This window comes from Nanorana parkeri, unplaced genomic scaffold (assembly GCF_000935625.1).
Source record: "Nanorana parkeri isolate BGI_ZX_2015 unplaced genomic scaffold, ASM93562v1 scaffold270, whole genome shotgun sequence".
NCBI lineage: Eukaryota > Metazoa > Chordata > Amphibia > Anura > Dicroglossidae > Nanorana > Nanorana parkeri.
In genome coordinates this window covers 220,641-241,170 of record NW_017306538.1, presented here as the reverse complement: position 1 = coordinate 241,170, position 20,530 = coordinate 220,641, and the positions used below count along the sequence as shown (strand labels likewise).

Below are 20,530 nucleotides of genomic sequence, written 5' to 3'. Positions count from 1 at the left end.
ATGTACATGTACTATATACTACATATAGAATGCACTGAACAATAGATTTACAATTATTCTCTGCTAATATGAATGGGTTAAATGATCCGTAGTACATGATATGTAGCCCTGTACTACGGATCATTTAACCCATTCATGTTAGCAGTGCAGAATTGTATATCTATATGTACTGTACATATACAGCACAAATGTCCCGTACATTGCAGCAATATATTTACAATAATCCCCTGCTAACATGAATGGGTTAAATGATCCGTAGTACAACAACATGTTATGTACTATGGATCATGATTTAACATATTCATGTTAGCAGGGGATAATTGTAACTATTACTGCAGTGTACGGGACGTATGTGCTGTATATGTATTATGGATCATGATTTAACCTATTCATGTTAGCAGGGCAGAATTGTGAGCGCCTCCCACAAGCTGAGCACCGAGATGCGATGCAGCGATCCTGCCCAGCGCCGACTACAAGAGGCATCGCGTGAGGCTACGGGGATCGGAGTGAAACTGTGAGTAAGGGAAGCTGGGATGGGGCTGGCTGTAAATCTATTGCTATAGTGTACTGGACGTGTGTAATGTATATGTAGTACATATATACAGCACACACCTCCACTACACTCCAGAAATAGAGTTACAATTCTCCCCTGCTAACATGAATAGGTTAAACCATGATCCATAGTACATAACATGTAGTTGTACTATGGATCATTTAAAGTCACCTGTACCTTTAAGAAAAAGTATCGGTAATTGGTATCGGCAAGTACATGAGGGTATGTACTTGTACTTGGGCCTGAAAAAGTGGCATCGGGACATCCCTAGTCAAGATATAAAATCAAAACAAAATTAAAAAACTTTTAGTTGTATATTTAACATATTAAAAGGGAGCAAATAAAGAAGCTGCTGTAAACCTTTATAGTCCACAATACCTTTCACTATTCTGACAAATCATTCCCCAGCATCCCCTTCACCAAAACATCTCAATCACTGCAGATAACAGTGTGAGAAACATTTTACTCTGCCGTGTTTAAAAAGATAGATCATACATTTTAAAGCATGTTGAGATGTGCTTTGCATGTTTTAACGCACATACAATTTACAGTCGGTCTGTGGTGATAAAGGTGTCATCACAGACCGATGCAGGAATACAGTACAATGCAACCAAACATGCAAAAACATTTATTACTGTACATCCTTACAATGCTTCAGTGACTCTAAACTCAGGCTGTAAATCTTAAAAATGCATTAAAGTACCTTAACAATTAACAAAAATGTATCTTGTGTACCAAATCATCTCTGAATTCATGCCGACACTGTCCTTCCTTCTGGAGGGTGGCTACTTTTGTTCCCCATGGTCCCTGTGTGTGTAGTAAAGTAGCCACCGCTCCAAGCTCACTCCCATGATGGACTATAATTTCAATACAAATTAGTAAACTAAACGGGAGATTGTTGTCCATCATGGGAGTGAGCTTGGAGTGGTGGCTACTTTACTACACAGTGGAGACAGAGAACAGTGTGCTAGAGTGACATCAGTGATGTGGTTCGTCCTCTGGTAACCTTAGGGTGGAGACAAGCTGGGTGGATCAAAGGAAAGTCCCAGAGATGCCGTGTGAGTTATGATTAAATGGGTCAGAAGTGGAGTGAGTTCCCATTCACAATGCTAATAGGGAATTTCTAGGGGTTTAAAATAAAAAGTGATATTAAAGTCAAAAGTCTTTAAGCTTTTTCAAATGCTGATTAAATCCCTTACAATGCATGCTGCCCCTGGATGTTTTAAGGTTTTACTTTCCTTTAGAATCAGCTGCTCCCCTGAGCACTGGCCCTGATATTCTGCTTTAGGGTGACTCCTTGCCCTTGCAGGGTGCTATGGAGCCACCCTTGAGTGTGCTACTAAGCTGTGTCTCCACAAACACACAGACAAAGCAAGGCAAGCCATTCCCCACTGACCCTTTCTCCCTATCCAAGCTAGTAGACAGACAGCTGAGAGAGCTGGAGCTGTCTGGAAGCATGATCACTGTAAATGTTTGGGCAAAAATGTAAAGAATTACTTTGCTGGGCAATGTATATTTGTTTGATCTGGATTCATTACTGAAAAAAAGTTTGAGAGTTTAAAATCACTTTAACCTCAGTTCAGCACATAAAACGGACTATGTTAAGTTGCTCTCTATGTCAACTACGTTCCCCAATGATCTGTTCACTGGGGATAACGTGGATAAGGAAGCATGACACCAATATTTTGTAATGGCTGCAGCAGTAAGGAGGTATTGAGAATTATTTTAATACTTATTCACCACACATGTCTCTATGACAGGGGTGCCCACAATTTTTTGTGTTAAGATCTACTTTTCAAATGACAAGCTACATGAGATCTACCAACGAAAAAAAACCCTCCCTCACTCTCTCCTCGCTATCTCTCCTTGCACATCCTCCTGGCTGTCTCTCCTCTCTCTCTCTCTTCTGGCTCTCATTCCTCGTTTTCTCTCCTTGCTGTCTCTCTTCACTATCTTGGCTGTCTTTCCTTGCTCTCTCCCCTGGCTGTCTCTCCTCTCTCTTTTTCCTGGCTGTCTCTCCCCGCTCTCTCTCCTGGTTCACCTTGCTGTATTTTGCAGTGCAGTTCAACAGGCTGTGTAAACTAATATTCTTTGATGTAATACATAGCACTTCAACCACCAGTATCCACCAGAAAGGTGTCAGGGAGCTTGGCTCAGCAGACTCAGGCTAATAGGTAATCATGTGTGCACAGCTAAATAAATATACCAAAATGGAATAAAGGGGCCACCATTCACACCGTTCGTGATCTACCAGCATCAGCTTTGAGAGCTACTGGTAGATCACGATCTACCTAATGGGCACCTCTGCTCGATGAGATATGACAAGCCAGCAGATGATTTGGAGGAAACCTTTAGTTTTTTTAAGATTACCAAGGTGATCTGATGCAAAAAAATATAGAGAAAAATAAAGGATAATAATACACAAAGTGTGAATACCTCTTTTCTCTTCTTCTTGTTCCAAAGGTACCAGCACACCATCATCTTCATCACGGTACCCATAGTACTCAGCATCAATAGCTTTCATCAGCTCAGCACGGGTCTTCCGAGGTGGGGGAGCAGCTACAAACAACATATTGAGCATTTCAGAAATATTTTAAAGTGGAACTTTACCCTTATCTTGGAAATGACAACAAATAAAAGCATTTGCTACTGCACACAGGGATTTTTCAAATTGCTGGCAGCAGACGCAATCTTCACTTTACTTCAACATGCTGGCATCACAGCAAAGTGGTAAGTGATAGATCCAGGTAGGTTTGAGGACAGGAAGAGGTTTCCCTGACCGACCTACATAAAGTGTATTTCCACTTTATCAGTCAAATTGGGATAACACTTATTTTATATTTGTTACTTGTTCCCATTCATACCGCATCAGCTAAAATAAATATTTAAAAAATGCTTTTTTGCAGTTTGAATTGCTTTTACTTGGTTTAGAGTTTCTTGGCTTCTTAAGGGTTACATTTTCTACATGGTTCTCCTTTTTTAATGTGAGGGGGACAACGACTAGTTTATTCATTATGATTTGTAAAGTAGATCTGAACACTGCCTGTCCAAACAAAGGGTTAAGGGATTAAAAGCCTGTCTTCCCCACTGTATGTTAATGAAACACTATTCTCATATTTCATGACTTTCTGTAAGGACAGATCACTGTGAGGGTCCTGGGAGAAAAACTGGAATCAGCCATGTTGCCAGCTGCAACAAAATATCTAAAAAAAAATGTAGGAAATATTTTATTTTTCATGATTTTTCGGTATGCTGTGTAAATGGGAACACAAAACATATAAAGGTATTTTCACAAGTTTGACTGCAAAAGTGGAAATACACTTGAAAGAAAGAGACATTTACCCATTTACGGTCAGTGTTGGAAATTTATAAGAATGGGTAGTAATTACTGAAAATAAAACACTTCAGTAGAATCACAAGAATCAGAATGTCATTATTAGGTCCATCACAGAATAAAATGCAATTTAAAAACGTAACATTTCATATTATCCAAAAACAGTTTCACGTGTTTGAGTGTGTGTACTAAATCACAATGACTAAATCCAGAGTCATGTGATAACTTCCGCTGAATGAACAGTTCATTCTAATACTATCTCTCCCACTTAAATTAAATTACATTTCTCAGGATCTGCTCTCCTCTACAAATACTGAAAACAGTTGTAAACTAATTGCTTTTAACCATATTAAAAATAAATTACAATAATTTAATTCCACATTGATTTACTCTGCCTATGAGTTAAGAAATAGCAGCACTGTGCTGTAGGCTAGTGATATAGTAGACATAAATAAAGCACTGCCTAATCTAGAAAAAAGCATTTCAATATAGTAATCGGGTGTTCTACATCAAAGGTTCAAAGGACTGTTCTCTTCTTCGTCCTGCGCATACATTAAAGGCATAGATGAAAAACTGTTAACCCCTGCTTTTAACTCTTCTGAAGTAACATGGAGGAGTCCTCATTTCGGAATCCTTCGTATATTCAACTGTAGAACAACTTCTCACTGCATATTAAAGGCTCATGCACAAGGGTAGCTTTTAATCAAACAACCAATAGCATCCCCCATAATTCAAGGTCATTTTTAAATAGAGGTTCACCGAAATGGAAATTTAAAAGCCGAAACAAAAAAAAATTGTCAGGCCGAAACCAAAAATGTTTATTATTTTTTCAAATATTTTATAAACTTTTTAATTTTGTTATATTTATTAATTTTTTTTAAAATATTTTTATTTTTTACTTTACTTTTAGGGGCTTTCAGGGAAATATTAGGGGTCTAAACAGACCCTTGATATTTCCCTTTTAAAATAGAAAAAGAGATTGAGGACACAAAGTCCTCAATCTCTTTTTCTGCAGCCCCTATCAATGAACAGGAATCCTCTATACTGAGTGTTCCCATTCATTTATAACTTGAGAACATTGTGTGTTTACTATAACCACAATCATGAATGAACAGGAGGTGATGTAGTTCACTTCCCATTAATTCATAATTGAGGATATAGTACACATACCATGTGCTCAATTATGTACAAACACTCAGCGATCACTGATCGCTGAGTGTTTGTATCCGCTCTCCTCTCTGACATGCTGTCATTGGAGGCTGAGCGAGCGGAGCAGGGAGGAGAGCTCAGCCTCCTGTGACAGCGCGGACTGAGCGGTGTGGGAGGAGAGACGTAGACTGTAGAGTGTTCTACAGTTTTAGTTTTCTCAGATAAGATTTATCGCAGGTTTTCATATGTGTGTGCACGTGCTGTCCTAACGACAGAATACTACGGGGGTTAGTTCTATCCTCTGACCCCAAAGGACCACCTAACTAGCTAATAAAAGAGTGAGGCAACCCTACTCCAGAGTTCTTAGTTTTGTCCTGGCTCCAGTATCACTTTGTTGAAATCTCCCTACCCTCCCACCCTGGTTCAGCCTCTCCACAGTGAAAAACACCCATGTGTTAAGTAAATCCTACATATTGGGTGTACCGTATGGTGTCAGGTCCTCTTATGGGGTACATTTCCTTGTATTTCGCAGGTCAGCTCATATTTTCTTCTCTTTCTTTGTTTGGTATGCTGTATTCTTGGCAGTTTGTCTTTCCTTTACCCTCTTTAGTTATTTGACCATCAGCAGCTTGTGGGTTCTGTCTCCCACTTCTGCAGGGAAGATGATATCTCCTTTTTGAATAGCAGAAGGGGGGTTTTTCACCCTCAGCCATGCATTTTACACAGTAATAATCGACATGTGGCCATGTTTAAGATTAGATTATACCACTGCCAGTTTTTGTTTATGTATGCTCCACCTTATACTCAATAAAAATAATACATGCTTAAAAAATAAATAAAAGATTAGATTATGAAGGCGGCAACCTGTTTATGTGGATGGAGCATACAGTGCCCTACCGGGGTCCAGGCTGCAATTAACTTATACAGGCATTTCTAATTACCATAACTTATTCCTTATAAACCAACATTAATTTAATTGACCATTCGTGAAAATGAATCCAGCTATAGATTAGCTATACAATTGCATGCTTGAAATACAGACCATAAATAAGTGATTTTGTTATTACATTTAACTGGGTTCACATGCACTACAAAAATGTGTATGCAATCAGCTAAGTTACATGAGTGAGAGATAGTCAGAACATGTCAGGTTTTCACCGTGTTCACTTCATTATATTAAAAGGAGAACTATTGGAAGAGTAAAATATACTCTTCCCAATACTTAGAGCTGGCGTGAACGCCGGCTCTATTTACCGAGAACTGAGTGATCATATACTGCCGATTACTCAACTCGCAGTCTTTCCTGCACAGAGCGGTGGATTCCACCCTGCTCTCTCTGTTCCCCCAGTGCTCAATGGAGGGGCAGGTAGGGAATGAGGTAGGCACAGCTGGCTCTAGAGAGGTGAAAAAGGCAGTCGGTTGGATCAAAACAAAATAGTCTGGATCCTTCCCAGCTGCAGCGAGGCTCTGCGCTATCAGCACATAGTTGGCATTGGTCCGCTTTGTGCTGATTTTGGCACACAGGAGTAATTGTACTTCTGTGACCCAAAATAGAAGTAAAGCCAAAAAAGGTTTGGCTTCACTGGTTCTTTATTTTTAAATGACACTCTGGATAAACTATTTTTTGTTAACATTTTTAACAGACTGAGGGATGGTCAGATTTATGGTGTCCTCATCTCTGTTCAGTAGATACACTTTAGTTTTCTCTCTAACCCTTACTTGTAACTTTGACAGAGAGTATCAGTATACAACCAGGATAGCTGGAATTTTTACACAGCAGATGCTGCATTTTGCTGAAACACACTAATAGAGATACTCAGAACAAGCAGGCTCCATGTAATCTGATCTTAGGGTGGCTCGTAAACTACATTTAATGCTAAGTCCATTGCATTGCATGTGAACAGAGAGAACCCTAAAGAATCTGGAAATATGTCAAGGGTGTATCCAAAAGTCACCTAAAATAAAAACCTTGCTGTATTTATTTCGTCAAAGCACAGCATCACTGTGGTCAAACAATTAATTTTTGTTGATCACATCATTAGAATTTATCTGCTTTCTGCAAGTGAAAAAAAAAAGTAATTAAACTGAAGAAACCCACAAAGTGAAGTCAGCAAAAACTTACGTTCTTTCTCAAACAGCTCGCGCACGCCGGGCAAATCTTTGGCGGCTCCAAAATACCTGTAACCTCGGTTTCCTGGGACCTCTTTCCCTTCATGGTCCAGCATTTTGGGCCCTATACGCTGAAATCAAATAGGAAGAATTTCAGTTTTCTAGCATAGGTGTCACCTCTCAAAAGTAATGCATGCATGGAAACACCGTATGAACACTGTGCTAGCCCAATTCTCATTAAGCAGAATTCCAGGTTATGTCATGCTGCTTTTAAACAACAAGAAAAATGCCAAAAGCCTCTCTATCGAAATGTATATGTTGTTAGGTCATTGAAATCATAAGGAGATGCAAGATAAATTATCAAAGATAAAATCAAAGATATAGAAGATTGTTAATTTTATCAGCGACCTTGGACCCGATTTTACTGTCCCAGTAGCATAAAATGTTCAAGACCTACAGGGGTACATGTACCCTTAAAAACAAGATCACACAGGGACTCATACACACGCATACAAGAAATAGGTTGAACTTGATGGACCTGTGTCTTTATTCAACCTCAAATACTATGTAACTATGGACAAGCATCCTGGTCAGCATGATCAGTGAAGCAGATTTGCTGCTAAATTCTTGGGAATGAACACAGAAGCAACACTTAAAGTAGAACTGAAGCCAAACAATTTTTTTTAGTGTTTAGTTCCTAAGTTTTGGATAAAGTAAGGGAGCGTTATAACCTGTCAGCTTTTTTTGTCATCTGTGTCCTCTTAGGGAGATTTTCCATCACTTCTTGTCCAGTATGTGAGAGAAAATCCCTACAAAGAGAGGAAAATCCCTGGTGGTCAACAGGGTCACCAGGTCCAGTGTCCCTATTGGAAGATTTCCCATCTATTCCTGTTCTGGTACGAACCCAAAATTTTGGATTTTTCATAAACTTTCACTCTCTGTGATAATGGTCATCAGGACAAATAGAGTGGGTGAACGGTGATACAGACAGCAATTAAAAACCTAACAGGTGTTGTAATCCCTCTCCACTCTATCCAAAAGAAAAATGTTGGCTTCAGTTGCACTTTAGGATGTACTGTGTGTCGAAAATTGTAAGAAAAATACATACATTAGCAGGCTCCACTAAAAAAAAAATAAAGAAAAAAAATGTGCAGTTTCTTGGAAACTCTTTAAAATAATTATAAAGATGTTGGACTAGAAAGGACTAGATAAGTCTGCATGAAAAGAGGAATATTCCTGTAAAGAACTCAGAGCAGCCGAACCTCATGCCATCTCCATGAAATAAGCAAGTAAATGCCACAGAATAATCTATAGACAAAATAATACTTTACTTACTCCATAATCAGGACCACCCAGTTCTTTAATGCGGACCTCCCAATGTCCCTTCTCTCGGATTAACTTATTTATTTCATCATTTAAATCTCGGATCCTAAATTCTCCAAGGCCAGCTAAAAACAATAACAAATATACCAGGACATTAGGACCAATGAGAACAAAGAAGACAACAACATTGAATGCAGTAATCCGATTCTTGGCATAGCTCTGTTAATTTTGCTAAAAGAATAATAATTAGTGATGCCCAGATAACTTGTAGTAGCCTGCAACAGCCTTGATTGTCTGTATTGAAGAAAAAGAGACATAAGGAGTTTAACAGACCCCCGATGTCTCCATAAAGAGAACCTGTAGAATATGAAGAGACGCCGGCACCCCAATAGTGAATCAAATACGTCTGTTGATTGACGTATAAGTAGCATAGTGTGATACACTTAATACGACGTTTCAGGGTCACACAGGATCCCCTTCATCAGGCAGAACGTTATGGCCCTAAAATGATTGTTCTCACTCTGACATTCACGTTGAACTTAAGAGTGAGAACAATCATTTTAGGGCCATATTTCCTTGTTAACTCTAAACTGATGCAGTAAAGGCTTTTAAAATGTCACATATGGACAATTGAGTACCATAGTTCTTCACCATTGCACGGGCACATGCAATTTTAATGCTCGACATGTCTGGCATCTTTTCTATCCAAAAATGCAGATTTTAACATGGGTGTGTGAAAAATGAAAACAATGCCCTGGTAGTAAGGTGGTTAAGATTGCTAAGAATAGTTCTGTTAAACAGTAAAACATGTTTTTTTCCGGGTACCTTATCTTACATTTATTATTTTCTTATAGAGCACAATTATCAAGCAATAAATAAGCCCGCATTCTGGCCACAATCTAAAGCACCTGTCGGATGAAAACAGCATTTTGGTGCAAGCCGTATAAATGAATTATGGATCCGCTGCATTTTTACAACAGCAGGTTTAATGGACCTTTTCATGATGAATCACCACTGCTACAACACAAATTTGTTCCGCAACCAGAAATAACATCTATCTCATTTCTCCTCGTCAGTTTCTTTACTTGAAACAAAATAACAATAATTTCTAAAAATGCACTACAAAAAAAAAAGGCAGCTGCTGTTGGAGAAAAAAAACATATTTTGAGGTGAGGTGATATTATACATCAGTATCAAAATCAGCATTAAAATACCACCCCATCAACAACACTTTACAACATCCCCCCCCCCTTCTCACCAGCACTGAAATAAAATAAGTGTAATAATAGTTCTGTCAGTCTGCTCACTAATCACCCTGTGCCCACATACAGTATGTCTATGTCAATGCTGATCAGTCTTTCAGTCAATTCTACTTAAAATGGCCTTTTTTGACAATACAAGCCCTTGACATCACCAATCGAGCATTCACAGGCAGCAAAATGACCGATACGTTAGAAAACCCTGCCAATACTGTATAAGAATGCTTTCATTGACCCCAGGACTATATGTGTGCAGCCCTCACTCCCTCCTCTATAAGATTTGCACCTCTTTAGTGTAAAAAAGGTCAAAGAGGCATTGCATGATGATCTGATGCATGCACATCTGACCAATGACAGCTTTCATAAAAGCCAAATCCGTCTAAGTCTTTATATGATTGTGCATACCTCAATACCTATAACCCTTCTGTTTTCTGATCTGTTCTCCTTGTATTAGTGCCAATCACTGAAGATGTGGAACATGGAAAGAAAGGAAGGAGCAAACAAAGCTGGAACAATGTACAGATAAGGATCCAGGGTAAAAAGTGACTACCAAATTTAGAGTCGGGAAGTATTTTTCCCCCTTGAAACATAACAATTCAAAATGTCTCTGAATTGTATCAAGGGGAAAGCAAAGAAAAACCCCAAAGTGCAGATCACATGTAAACCCAAGACATTGGTGATCCTTGAAGTGTCTTTGGAGTCACTGTGATATCTCACTGTATACAGTTTTCAAAGTATTCCGTATCATCATATTAGTTAAAAAAAAAAGTTGAGAGGTGGACGGACGTCTGTTTCTGGAATGACGTCCTGCTAATCCCTGTGTAATGAGCCGTTCACTGACCATTAACTTTAAATTGATAAGTGGTAAAGGTTTTTAAAGCATCACCTATGAGCAATTTTGGGTACTGTAGTTTTTTCAGGGGTGCACATAATAAAGGCTTTACATATTTGGTATCTATTTACCTGACACAAGCCCATCTTTTATATTTTACCAATAAGATGGTAATATATTCGGTTTGTGTGCACTCAAATTAATTTTAGTGTATTTTTTCCAAAAAATTGTGATTTGATAAACATTTGTGCATATATCATCTCACAAAAAAAAAAATTGCAACTAGCTTTTTTTTTACAGGGCCTCTGTAGCATCTACTAGTCCTCTTTGTACAGGCTTGTCTGTCAATGACACAGCACATGTGGTTCTACAGGTGGTGTCTTCATGATTCAATGACGGCAAAAGCATCACATGTAGGCATCTACCCATACTCCCGACCTCATGCTCTTTTGAGTTGAAGGCTGGTTGACTCCTCCCTCCAAAATGAGCAACATAGGGAGCCGTTCAGACCCTGTCATGACATTGTGGGGATCTAAAAAAATATTAGTTACCGGTCTGTTGTGGACCTGGGAGATCTGCTTAAGTAGTGGGTCACAGTTCAGATTCGCTGGTCACATGACCAAATGCCTAGGCTTTGGTTATGTTGATAGAACTGGAGTAAGCAAGAGGTCCTCCGCGACCAAGACTCCAGCCGAGACCTCTGCTACAGCAGTTACTCGATTTGTTTTCATTCCTTCCGGTACATTTTACAGTTACTTTACACATAGTTTTAACAAATCCAGAAACTTACCATTTTGGATCTGCGCCACTTTCTTTGAGATTTCACCAATAATCTGTTACCAAATAGAAACATTTTCAGAGTTTAATTTCAAAATGTATTAACATCCGAGATAACTTTTATTAAGATCCTTAGAGATGTTTAGAATTCTTTCATGTGTACAAAAGTAATCAAAACCAACATGTTAGCAGAATAAATGATCGGAAACGCAAAATAAAATGATATCTATAACACAGTCATAGAATTAATAATGTATGACCTGGGCCTAGGTAATAGGTGCCAAACCCCTGAAAAATGTTGGTAACAAAAAAGAAGAGAAAAGTGGGGGTTTTTGAGCACCAAATGACAACTCAAAAAACGATAGACTATAAAAATGTATTTAATGTTTATAGTTCAAATTTGAGCAATATAATTCATAAAAGCAACTAGCTAGTCAGATAGCTCCTTAGGAGCTCACTCCATTGCTGATCCATACATTGTAAATATACAACATGATTAGAATATGACAAAAAAAACTTGATTTGTTTAACAGATGATTCCAAGTTGATTGAAAGAATTGTAAAGATAACATGATACTTTAGAACAATTGTGGATGGCTGACAGTGGAGGAGCTATTTCTTGTCTCGACGTTTCGCGCTCAGAGGCGCTTCTTCAGGAAAAGGGCAGTATCACTCCAGCAGATCGACAGGTGTGTGTCCCTGCAGCCCCATCCAGGCATATCGTCAGAGCCGATCTTCCCAGAGCAGAAATGGGGAGAGAGGTTGCAACCATGGACCCCGTGCCAGGCAGTAGGAGGTGAGAGGTATATGTGTGGCAGAAAACCTTGGGTAACAAGGTCACCGAAACAAAAGCAATCCTTCAGCCAGTATTTCCATGCAAAAATGGGGAGTTGCCTGTCCTCCACACACCTCTCGCCTCAAGGCCACCAATGTCCTGCCCCGATGCATGAAGGGTCAGACATAGCAGCAAAAAAAGCTGTGTTTCCATGAGCCAATAGAAGCTTTCCCATACATGCTTCATCTGTGGGTCATAATGGTATAAGGGACATGTACCAAGAAAATTAGAGAGCAAAATTAAAAGCAAATCAGGCTGCCTGTTATTTAGCAAAGTACACTGCCTGTCCAAAAAAAAAAAAAGTCAAAAAGTCACACACTACTATTTCGACTGACTTTAGCTTTGTTTGCGGCACACATTCGCCATGGCATCATTTCGATAAGCTTATGCAATGTCACAACATTTATTTCCATCCAAAGTTGCAATCATTTTTCACCAAAATCTTGTAGTGATGATAGGCGAATCAGGCCACTGAGTCTTCCACAGTACATCCCAAAGATTCTCAATAGGATTAAGGTCTTGACTCTGTGGCCAATCTTTGTGTGAAAATGATAGCTCATTTTCACACAAGGACCACTCTTTCACCCTGAACCACTTTTTCACAATCCTGGCATTGTCATCTTGGAATATGCCCGTGCCATCAGGGAAGAAAAATTACATTGATGGACAAACTTGGCCATTCAGTATATTCAGGTTGGCAGCTGACCTCATTTTTTGAGCACATAACATTACTGAACCTAGACCTATGATCCAGTGGAAGGCTCTTACCTATTTGCTTAGCTAAATCTAGGTGGTGACTTTTTTTTTTGGACAAGCAGTGTATATGCAAGAGTTTTAATGTGTAGTTGCAATCTCTTTGTCTGTAATACCAGGAAGCCAACCGAGATAGGTTTGCACAAGTCTGAGACAAAATTACCTCTGTAGATGAGACAAACTCTCACTCTACGCAGACACACAATTAAAATATTAAAACTTTAACTTTGTAAGCAATTCCTACTGCTGAGGTATATGGTGCTTTTTGATGTACTGCATTTGTCCTATCCTCTGAATTCTACAGGGCCACTCTGTGTCCAGGCAAAACTTTTCTTTTCAGGGTGGCTCCTTTCCCTTGCAGCTTCCTATAGAGCCATCTACAGAGCCACGCCCACTCCCGGGCCAGGAGCTGTGTGCATCCACACAAACACACAGCACCAAAGCTTTAATGATCCCCATCCTGCTTCTGCCCCCTCAAAGCCAATACATTGCCAGCTGTTGAGCTTTGTAACTTGGTACACAGAGTTTGCTTGCTCTCCCTGACAGAAAGTTTGAGGAAGCTGGGCTTAGGGATCTAAAATCAGCACCAGTGAAGCTCTAAATATACAAGTTTAAGAAAGCGTATAAACTGAATCATGTACTGGGGAATGTTTCCCTGGTACATGAGAACATATACCGTAGGCTTAAAAAATGTTTGTGGGTTTAATACTACTTTAAAGGAGAACTATGAGGTGAGTGATTTTCACTCACCTCATAGTTCTAGCCGACCTGTGACAATGAAACTGTCACCGGTCGGCTCAGTAGATCGGGAATTGAGCGAACACATACCAGCGTTCGCTCACTTCTCGATCCTGTCACGGCTCTCTGCCGTGACAGGGGAGGGACTGGATTCCCCCCTCTGATCCTCCAGCGCTGACTAGTGGAACGGACAGGAGAGGGGGCAGGTACAGCTGGCTCTGCCTCTAGATAGGCAGAGCCAACTGTCACTCACGCAGCTGGGCGTATCCAGACATAATTGTCGGGATCCGCTTCAGCGTCTCAGTATACCGAGTATACTGAGCTTAGGGTGACGGGAGGACGCTAGTTTGTGTCCTCCCGTTACCCTAAGGAGAACTATGGGGAAAAGCCCTAACCCCGTAGTTCTCCTTTAAGAAGGGGTCAGGAGTATTTACAAAGCCACTGTCGCCAAAGAAAATGACAAGCGTCCAGTTATGCAGACAAGTGAAAATAACCTACTGACACATTCAACGTACCAATTTAGGCACTTATTTGTTTTTTTAGCATTCTGTACTTGAGTCTCCGATCAGCATAAACTTGCAAAGTGGTAGGCGGGCACATGACATCAAAGTCCATTAGGCTCAGCAAAAATTTGGACATACGCCATTTGAAAAGCCAGACTGGGAAACTATTGAGCTTTGCCGTTACCCTGTCAGTCACAGGTGGTAGATAGTATGGAAATTGTGAGAGACACCATGGCTCGAATGGTGCCGCTAAAACTAGTCTGCAGTTTCAAGCACTGCCTGAAGAAAAACTGGAGTGCAGACAAAAAACAAACACAGCACAATACAATCCATAAGTGCTGCCTCATTTCCCACCCTCGGCTTATATTCGGGTCAATACTTTTTCCCAGTTTTTTTTGGTCAAATTAGGTACCTCGGCTTATATTCGGGACGGCTTATACTCGAGTATATACGGTAATAAATAGCTAGTTAGTTTTCATTACTTCTAGTGCGAATTTACACTTTAAAGTAACATTTAATATGACTTTTACATTATTACAAGTGTCCTCCTCCATATCTTTTCGGTGTATTAAATATAGAGATTTGTAGCTTTTGAAACTTTGATTAGAGGGAGTTCTTGGTGGCTTAAAGCAATCTCTCCGCATCCGATTAAAAAGTCTTGATATAAGACATCAGCCATACAGGTAGTGTCTTGTTTCCCATTAGTCAGCAGGCTTAGAGACTTGAATTGTGAGAAGCAGAAATAAAGAACAACCCTTGTGGAGCAATGAAAAGCATGAAACATGTGTATGTATTGTGCAAATACAGTTTTAAACACTAACATACGTGGATAAAATAATTTCCTTTAAAATGATCTTTTTGGCATGTAGGTTTAAAAACACTAAAAACTCTATACATTCCCTTTAGGTGTTACCTGTCTTCTCCACTTCTCCGCTTTTGGTAATTCATTACATTCAGAAGCAAGAAAAGGCCTTCGCTCCTGAATGAGGAAAATAAAGCAAAAGTTAGAAAATAGGAAAAATATTCATTGGGAATGGGCAAAGCTCCTGTTTCCATCTAGTTAGGACTGCCTTGCTTGCCTAACCCTGACAACTGTAACAATAATATACAAAGTCAATATAGCAAGTGTTTAAAGTGTACCTGGATTATGCACACTTAAGTATTTACATATTCTGAACAAGCAGTAAAAGTTCTGAAAAGCAAGCCCTCATTAATCTCTGTATCTATAAGCATTGTGAAGAAATCATTTTCAAAGTTCACAACACAAGTTCAGCTTTTTTTCTATGAGAACAGGTCTTGGCAGGCAGGCAGGCAGGCCTCTAATGTAAACAACCAGCAGAAATTCTTAGGCCCTATTCATATTTGTGAATGGAACTGATTGCATGAGTCTCACAAATTGCTCTGTGAGACTCATGTGAACAGCTACGAGCAGGAATAGCTATGATCAAAGGAATGTCAGAAGCCAGCTCCCGCTGCCATTCGCAAGTAATCAAACATGCTGTGATTATCTGTGGACAATCAACCCCAGAGGTAAAGTGTTAGCATCTAAGGGCAAATGTCTGCAGGTAATCACAGCATGTGCTGCATGCGAACAGCTTCAGATGATGGCAGCTGTCACTATTTCACGATTTCTATATCTTGAGCAGCACTTCCGCCTGCAGCTGTTCACATAAGTCTCATGGACCAATTCATGAGACTCGGGCACTAGACCCCATTTGCAAGTGTGAATGGGGCCTTACAGTGGGTAGGCCTGCAAACCCTACAAAAGTCAATTGTTCAATCAACTTTTATCTAAGAAGTCAGGCCAAAAATAGACTGAGAACTGAGTGACCTCAAACCACTGATCGCTCAACTCAGAGTCTTCTCCCTGAAAAGAGCGGCTCCCCGAAGGGATTCCCCCTCCTCTCTCTGTTCCTCCAGTGCTCTTCGGAGGGACAGACAGAGAAAGGGGTGGGAACAGCTGGCTCTAGCGAGGCAGAGATAGCTGTCAATCAGGCATCGGGATGAATCCCCAACAATATGTTCAGGATCTTTCCCAGCTGCAGCGGAGCTCTGCACTATCAGCAAAGAGTGGGCAATAGCCCGCTAGATGCTGACTTTGGGTCACGGGACTACATTTTCCTGTGACCCAAATGAGGACTAAATCCATAAAAAGGTTTGGCTAAAGTTGTCTTTAAATGATGGGGAAAACATTTGTGAGTCAAGGGAGAACTCAACACTCTCACCACGAAAGTAAACATAAATTTAACAGCTCAAAACCCTTCCACAACCTAAAAGTTACCAAATATTCATCTTATCTACACCTTACCTTGACTTTGCCGTCTTCAAGCTGGGCCTGGCGAAACCTCGCCAAGGCCGTCCTTTAAAAAAAAAAAGTTTTATTGACATAAAAGGTCTCTAGATAAGCCTATTCAATGTAGCTTGTTAATACTGTACCTCTAATAGTAGTCCCCTAGTTGATAACTTGGGTTATAGTCTAAATGCACACTATCCCTTAGACTTACCCAAAACTACGTAGTGAGAAAGTCTACATGATCAAATTTTCCAATTTGTATCCGATCAGGTATGCCCTTACACTACACAGTACTTGGAAAATCTAAAGATGATTGTACAGACTGAAATGTCAGTGGCCAGCTTAAAGTGACACTAAACTCAGCAGTTAAATCTTAATAGTTAAGGTACTTGATCACATGTTAACATAAATATAACTTATTTGTGTATCACTCATCTGTAGATCCTCCAATCATCTCTGAATTGGTGCTGACACTGTCCTTCATTCTGGAGGGTGGCTACTTTTGTTCCCCATGGTCCCTGTGTGTGTTGTAAAGTAGCCACCACTCCAAGCTCCCTCCTGTGATGGACTACAATCTCAATACAAATTAGTAAACTAAACGTGAGATTTTAGTCCATCACGGGAGTGAGCTTGGATTGGTGGCTACTTTAAAACACACACAGACACCATGGGGAACACAAGTAGCCACCCTCCAGAAAGAAGGACAGTATCAGCGCAAATTCAGAGATGATTTGAGGATCTACAGCCAAGTGATACACAAATAAGTTCAATTTTTGTTAAAAGATAGGGTACATGAATGCATTTTTAAGATTTACCGCCTGAGTTTAGTGTCACTTTAAGACTGCAGTAGCTCTGCTTGGGATCAGGACTATGTGTGAGTGGGATAAAAGAAGACAATATGGACAGTCTTTAAACAGAGAGCACAATGACTCCTTTTATACTGTAAATCCACTCCCACAAGAAAGGAGGGCACATAACTGGAGAAGTAAACATTCAGCTAGCAGGTACATATAAGTAGCCAGGGTATAAGTACATACATGAATAAAAGTGTAAAAAGATTTTCTTAAAAAATAAACATGGCAACACAAATTAAGAGAACAATTGGTGACCTTAAAAGTTTTTTACCAAAAATATGACAGCTTGAAAACCCACCCAAAACATAGATACAGTACTCACATTTTCGAAAACACTTTAAGAGCTTAAAACTACTTTAAACTGCCCAAACAGAATCTTATAGTGTAAGGGTTGGGAAAAGGATAAGTATGCTTAATGTTGCTTTAGGCTCCAGACTACTACTTGCTAGCTACCCCCGCACTGAAAAGGTTAAGTGTTCATTTTGTCTAGGTGCTAAAAAAGTTATAATTACCTGAATCGCCGAAATGGCTGCCTGCTTCTCCAGCCACTGAAGTAATCATTTTTTTTTCCTACGCTGCAACAATGACATTTTCCTCAGCACCCTCACATCTACACACTATGTATAGAATGTTATGATTTACGGGACCTTAGACCACTGCAGAAGAGGGGGAGAGAGGCTGGAAGGACCGGTGTAAGAGCAAGCTGGCTCCTAGGGTCGGATGTGAATAACTTTTTTTTTTTTGTAGCACTTAGACATAAAATGAGCACGTATCCCCTTGCAGTGTGCAAGTAGCTCCACGTCAAGGGTAAGGAAAAATTCTGCTTTAAAATAGTGAATTGATAAACATCCCACTGTCCATTAATTTCCTTTCCCCAAGCAAACCTACCACATAGAATCATAACATACAAATAACACAGATCTCTAAATAACAATGTCAAGGAAACTGTGTTCAAAATAATCTCCATTTAGAAAATGTGTCTATTTGCAATTGTTGACACTTACATAGCCTTCTCCGCATTACGGGCCTGTTAAAAAGAGAAACAGAAAGTCACTTCAGGTTATAAATGTAAATACTAATGGCAGTACAGTATGAACATGCATGGAGGATCTGACTGTTAAGAAATAAATGATGAATGGTCTAGTCAGGGGGTGCTCATTAGGTTGATCGCGATCTACAAGTCGATCGCAAAGCGAACACTGGTAGAACGCGATCAGCTCACTGGCCTGTGTCCTGTCCTTCTGCGGTGCTTGTTCGGCTGCATGTGTCAGATGCTGCAGACGGGAAGAGGTGGAACACCTCTCCCCGTGTGCAACGTTGGCCACACAAGCACCGCGGGAGGACAGGGCGCCGGCGCACGAGAGGAGACCTGGGAAGCTGCTGCAGTGGAGGTAAGAATAAACAGGAGAGAGAGACAGCGGAGAAAGTGAGAGAAGAGAGACAGCGGAGAAAGTGAGAGAAGAGAGACAGCGGAGAAAGTGAGAGAAGAGAGACAGCAGAGAGAGAGAGAGAAGAGAGACAGCAGAGAGAGAGAGAGAGAGAGGGGGAGAGAGAGAGGAGAGAGACAGCAGAGAGAGAGAGAGAGAGAGAGGAGAGAGACAGCAGAGAGAGAGAGACAGCAGAGAGAGAGAGCATCGGACCGGAACGCACTACATATGGCGTGAACTAACCCTAACAATAACAAACGGGAACCAGACAGCGCAGTTGCTGATCATATGATCACCATGAGAGCCGATCGCAGAGATGACGTGAGGTTTGTTTACAATGAAACCTTCTGGTTGCATTTCTTGCTGAGCCTTGCACACAGAGAGAGCAGCAAATTTACAGCTGCAGTCAGAAGGCTAAATCTGTCACACCACAATACCCCTCCACTTTGACCTGCTGTTCTTTGCTCAGACCCCTACATCAATGTTGTGTCTTGTAGTGATGTAGGTGTCGAAGGTTGGAACCAAAGTGTATGGCAGGGTCGAATGCTGAAAAGCCTGATGGAGGCAGCAGCGCAAGTAGGGAGCAATAGTAAGAGACACTGAGGTGAGGGTAAGGTAAAGGCTGACATTTAGGTGAATATACTACCCACCTCTATTGCCGGGAACCTCTATTTGAAACTTTTTAAGTGATTCTGTTGATATCCAGAATTTCGTATTTAAAATCTGCTCCAAGCTCGCTCCCGTGATGAACTACATTCTCACATTTAGTTTACTCATTTGTATTGAAATTATAGTCCATCACGGGAGTGAGCTTGGAGCGGTGACTACATTACAACACACACAAGGACCAGGGAGAACAAGAGTAGCCACCCTCCAGAAGGAAGGACAGTGTCAGAACCAATTCAAAGATGATTTGAGGATCTACAGCCGAGTGATACACAAATTAGATACATTATTGTTAATAGTTAAGGTACTTGAATGCATTTTTAAGATTTAACTCCTGAGTTTAGTGTCACTTTAATTTGTTGACAGTGTCTCTTTAAAACTCGGGAAGAGTACAACGTGTAGTGAAAAGGTATGAAATACAGGAAGTAATAGTAATCAGATGTAACCTGTCATCAGTTTCATGAGGTGAGAATCTAAGAACAGTGTTGGATAACCGGGGACTGCTTACTACAGGCAGCTTCTTTGTATGAAGCCAGCAGTAAGTACGATACAGTTTATGTGAGTAGGCAAGTCCTATACGAATAATGAGCCAGAATCTGTATTATGAGGCTCACTGATAATGTACACTTATTGTAAAGTGAAGTATATGTGGATTAATGTATCTCACCATCTCCGGCAAAGTGTCAACTCCCAACCAGCAACTACAGCATGAAACACACAGAGGCAGCCGGCGCACCGGAAATGACCTCATCAAAGGCCGCCAGACGTGACAATTCATGCGAGCGTCCACCTGTGCCACCTGCTGTTCACACGATGGTAGTGCAGGTGTATATAATGCTCCAACACAATGGGACAGATGTCACTGTTGCGATTGCTGTACTTTACTTCCTTCCATTTGTTTCATTATAGAAGGCTGATATACTGTGCAATTGACAACCTCACATAAGCTAATATAAACTGAAAACCTTTATTGCTGTGATACAAGTGCATGTGACATCCTGGTTGATTTGATAAAGCTGAACTCTTCGGTCAAACAGCTGAATAAACAGATTTAATACATATATTGCAGCTGTTTTATCTGCCAGAAGATTTGTATTCCTGTTCATTCTGAGATTTATACAACTG

At 40.3% G+C, this 20,530-nt stretch overlaps 1 protein-coding gene across 1 annotated transcript in view; it reads right to left on the bottom strand.

Moving 5' to 3' along the window:
• ISY1 (ISY1 splicing factor homolog) overlaps window positions 1-20,141 on the bottom strand; it is a 40,150-nt gene extending 20,009 nt beyond the window's left edge. Inside the window, exons 1-8 of the mRNA XM_018557178.1 lie at window positions 20,073-20,141; window positions 18,317-18,339; window positions 16,474-16,525; window positions 15,079-15,144; window positions 11,350-11,392; window positions 8,481-8,593; window positions 7,159-7,276; window positions 2,990-3,112 (exon numbers count right to left, since the gene is read on the bottom strand). Coding sequence (XP_018412680.1) covers window positions 2,990-3,112; window positions 7,159-7,276; window positions 8,481-8,593; window positions 11,350-11,392; window positions 15,079-15,144; window positions 16,474-16,525; window positions 18,317-18,339; window positions 20,073-20,075 — 541 coding nt within the window. The 5' untranslated portion in view covers window positions 20,076-20,141. The remainder of the gene's footprint in view (window positions 1-2,989; window positions 3,113-7,158; window positions 7,277-8,480; window positions 8,594-11,349; window positions 11,393-15,078; window positions 15,145-16,473; window positions 16,526-18,316; window positions 18,340-20,072) is intronic.
• Between the last annotated feature and the right edge of the window lie 389 nt (window positions 20,142-20,530).